The following is a 4282-nucleotide window of genomic DNA, read 5'->3' as shown; positions in this document are numbered from 1 at the left end:
TTGCGTACAAAACACATGTAACAAAGCGTGCATAGATCAAATAAGACAATGAATGAATAGTCATTTTCAAACCCTCTTTCTGTATTCCTGTTTTGACTGAAATTCTTCAAAAACTTTCATTAGATTCATTAATTTGTAATCAATTTCTTAAAGACTATTGGTTAGAATAGTGTTACCGATCAAAACTATAATCTGGTGATGGCAACTATGCTAGTGGAGGATCAGTTTTGCCATCTTTTTGGTAAAGCACGTGTAGCAAACAAAGCATCTATGGCCTGCAATTTTTGAATGGAAAAGGTCATAAAATGCCAACTTGTACCAATATCTCCATGACCATCCCCCCAATTTTCTTATCTTTTTCCTTTTTGTAAACTTCAACGGAATTTGTGTGCATGTATTTGGACATTATGCAATTCTATGCTTGAATGGAAAAATACATAATATTACTAAAAAAAATGTAAGCAAAATTACAACATTGCAACTATTATCATGACACCCAAAAAAAAAAAAACAAAAGAGGAAAGCAAATTCCACCAATTTCCACAATGAAGACAAAGAAAATTGAAATATTTCCAAAAACAGGAAGAACTACCTCAGGGGATTGTAATTTGTGTGGGTTAGGATTGAATAAGAGAATTAGTGGGAAGTGAAATCTAAAGGGCTCTGATCTCTGCTCAACCTGCAGATCCCGAGGATTGTAGCTGATGCATCATTGTCATTGGTGATCATGTGGTTTTGAAGTCTTTTCAAAGAGCTGATTATAGCAGTTGATCTTGACTCTGTTTCACTGTGATCTTGATTTCTAGCTGATTGATTAACTTCACATAATCTTGGTTGCTTCGATAACCTTGATGAGCCCATAGATGTTGCTTCCCCATTGGTTGACCCTCCTGAGCCCACATGAGATGAGGAGCACCCAAACTCATCCTGCATTTGTCAAAAATGCACCCTTGTCAATACCCTGTTTGGTTACTTAGAAAATATATGACCAAGAAAAGAAGAGAAAAAAGAAATTTTGAACTTTGACTCATAAACTCATAAACCCAGATTCTAAATTAAACAAAAATTTGGATACTTTTGTTTGTGATTATCAGAAAGTAAGGGAAAAGAAAAACAAAATATTCAACAAAGTCTCCGTTGATTCCTAAGGGCAGGGTATTCTTTTTACACAAGACAAGATGCTGAAAAAATTTCTATTCTGTGATTAAAAGAAAAAATTTTAATTCATAAAAACCATAACCAAGATTCTAAACTAGTAGAAATTAAACGCATTTTTATTAGAGTGATCGGAAAATTAAGGGAAAAAAACAAAAATATATAAAAAAAACTCTGTTCTTCCTAAGCATGGGATTCTGTTTCCAACAAAATTCTGAAATAGATTCTTTTCCTTAATTCAAAGGAAATATAAATTCTTTTCCTCAAGTTTATATAATACCCTTTGAATTAAAACATTTTCAGATTCAAATATTTGTCTTGAAAAAGCCCAATTTTTTAAAGAAAATGGCTATAATTCAAGGGGAAAAAGCAGAGCAAGAAAGCAAAATCAACATACATCAGAGTAAAAACTTAGATGCTCTCTCATCCTCTTCAATCGTAAACCACCACCATCACCACCTTCACTGCTACTCAAAGAATCCAAGCTAGACACCGGCTTTGACATCGAAAAAGAAGAAGAATCCCCTGACCATGGAACCACTTGATTTTCCCCATCTTCAACCTCCTCTTCCTCTTCCTCTTCCTCCTCCTCCTCCTCCTCTTCATGATCTTCTTCTTCTTCTTCTTCTTCTTCATCGTCTTCATATTCTTCCTCGGATGACTCTTCCTGCTGATCAGTCACTTCACAAATACTGCCGTTGTTTTTCTTGTTGTTGTTGCCGACGCATGACTCGCAAACAGAGACAGCAGGGCTGAGGTTGCGACCCGAGGCAAGCCAGGGAGTTGGGTTTTGGCAGACACGGCAGAGGAGGGTCCGGCTGTGCTTCGCCACGAGGAAATTGGCACCATGAACCTCCACGTCGCAGTCCCAACACAGGTTTGCTTGGTCTGATTCGCAGTGCATTCGAGCCAACCCTTCACACAGCTCACACTTCTTCATTCTTTTCTTCTCTGCTTTTCTTTCTTCTTTTCTCTGCTTTTCTTTCTCTTTTCCTTTTATGGGAAGACCACCCTCACCCCTAATATTTTGCTATTTAAATCGAGTTAAGGGTAGTTTTGTCATTTACTTTTTAACCCACGAGTCGAGTTTGACGATTAAATCGGCTGCCACGTCGTCTAAAATTTTTTTTTTTTTTATTTCACTCGTTGAGATGATGTGTTTAGTTTAGACGGAAGGAGGAGTAGTAACGTGGTGGATGGCTTGACTACGAGAGCCGTTGGTTGAGTGCCACGTGGAGGGCTATGGTGGATGGGCATTTATGCCTTGTCCAAAGATATTTTTTAAACTTGGTTCGGAAGAGATGACTTGGCAGATTCTCCAAATCTATTCCTACGTGGACAAATCGAGCCCGGTATGGGGTCATGAGCCACGTGATCCCCACCTGAGGTCCGAAATCGAATCAATTTTAATGACGTGGCATAGTGGGACCTACCTTTACGTTTATCCACGCTTTTATCCCTCCATCTCCTTGTTTGCCTTAAACTTTATATACATATATATTTATATATATTATTGCAATTTGCACATTAATAGTAATTATTTAAAGAAAATTAAATATTTTTTATATTAATTGTAAAACACAATAATTTCATTAATCCAAAAAATGATTCCACTTAATGTTCCGGGTTTATTTAACTCTTATTAATCGAGAAAATCTCATTTTCACAATTAAATTTTACAATCGTAAAGTCTATAACTTACCAAATTTCTTTATATGATCGATAATATGAACAAAAAAAATTACTAGTATTTGAAAATAAAACTGATATTGTTGTGAACAAAGAAGGTGCATGCTCCTTTGTATATTTTGCATTGTCCTATTAATAATGGGAGTATGTGATAGGACCATAGAAATATATGGGCAAGAATGGACTTGTGGGGTATACTTCCATGGCCGTGGAGCAACCCTCACCAAGCTTTTCAAGACAAGAAAAATGTTTTTTATTTCCTCGAATTGAGCAAGATTTCATTAATTAAAAAAAGGGGTATTTATTGATGTGGCAAAGTTCATGTGAAGATGCCAATGTGGCACACGATTAAGGGAGGAAATCAAGGGGAGCTAGCTAGTTGGGAATTAGGAGCCACAAATGGTGAAGATAGAGAGAGAGAGAGAGAGAGAGCGAAGGGGGGGAATGTGTGGAGGAGAATGGACATAGGGAGGGTTCTTTGCACATAGACTGCCAAAGGGTTAAATGCCATTTAAAAGCAAAGAGGTGTCACCTTGAAGAGTGATGTGGTGTGAGGCCCTCCCCCCCTTACAAGAATCTTCTTACCACCGACCCCAACCCCCTAAATATTTAGCTGGGTTTTTTCTTTGCTTCCTGGGTGTGGGCGTTTGAATTTTTGTTAGGTTTATTAATTATTATTATAGTACTTATTTTGTAGGTTTTTGATTGAGTATCATACTTGATAATTGTAGTAAATTTTTCCAATGAGATCAAAGTTTCAAACTAATAGTTCCTTTTTAGTGATATTTAAACAAAGTAGTTGATGACTCTTAATCAAGCCCTGCCTATAATAACAATAAAAATAGGGAGTTTTATTATTATTATTATTATTGAATATGCATGTTTTAGTTCAAAAAATTAATAAAATTAAAAAGAAAGAAGAATTAATATGCATTTTGAATATATAATTATGATTAATCAAGTGTGGAAACTTGTTTGATTACTCCACTAAAAGGGCATTCATGATCTAATAATTTACAACTTGCTCTCTTGGAGTCATCCCAACAAACAATGTGTGTGTGGAAATAAGTTGGATACTTAAAATAATTTCAAACAAATGGTTTTAGTTGTCTTTGAAGGATTCTTCAAACTCTTTCTAGTTATTCCTTCCTTAATGGTACGTTTAGTTGAAGGAATAGACAGGAATGGAATATAATAGTTATTATGTGGGAATAGAATAAAGTGAGAATAGAATAAAATAGTTATTACTTAATTTAATATGACAAAGTAAATATGATAAGAATAATTATTATAACTTATTACAGTATTTAGTTGGTAACAATAATTTTGAAATAAGAAAGTAATAGAAAATAAAAAGATAAAAACATAATTTATTATTTATATGATATTTTATTTTTATTAGATTTTTTAATATTAATAATTATAATTTAATTAAACT

At 34.5% G+C, this 4282-nt stretch overlaps 1 protein-coding gene across 1 annotated transcript; it reads right to left on the bottom strand.

Annotated features, from left to right (window-relative positions):
• Window positions 419-2148, bottom strand: LOC18593796 (YTH domain-containing protein 1). Its single transcript, XM_018125043.1, has 2 exons — window positions 1553-2148; window positions 419-927 (listed from the first exon to the last, which is right to left on the bottom strand). The coding sequence occupies exons 1-2, from the start codon at window positions 2093-2095 to the stop codon at window positions 637-639; spliced, it is 834 nt and encodes a 277-aa protein (XP_017980532.1). The 5' UTR covers window positions 2096-2148; the 3' UTR covers window positions 419-636.

This window comes from Theobroma cacao, chromosome 7 (genome assembly GCF_000208745.1).
Source record: "Theobroma cacao cultivar B97-61/B2 chromosome 7, Criollo_cocoa_genome_V2, whole genome shotgun sequence".
NCBI lineage: Eukaryota > Viridiplantae > Streptophyta > Magnoliopsida > Malvales > Malvaceae > Theobroma > Theobroma cacao.
Note: the sequence above shows the minus strand (reverse complement) of the source record. Positions and strands in the feature narration are given on the sequence as shown.

Excerpts from the sequence above, each read along its gene's own strand:
- LOC18593796 (XM_018125043.1), bottom strand. The coding sequence starts at position 2,095 with ATGAAGAAGTGTGAGCTGTGTGAAGGGTTGGCTCGAATGCACTGCGAA. Across the intron at positions 928-1,552 it reads ATCTAAGTTTTTACTCTGAT|GATGAGTTTGGGTGCTCCTC; the intron begins GTATGTTGATTT and ends TGACAAATGCAG.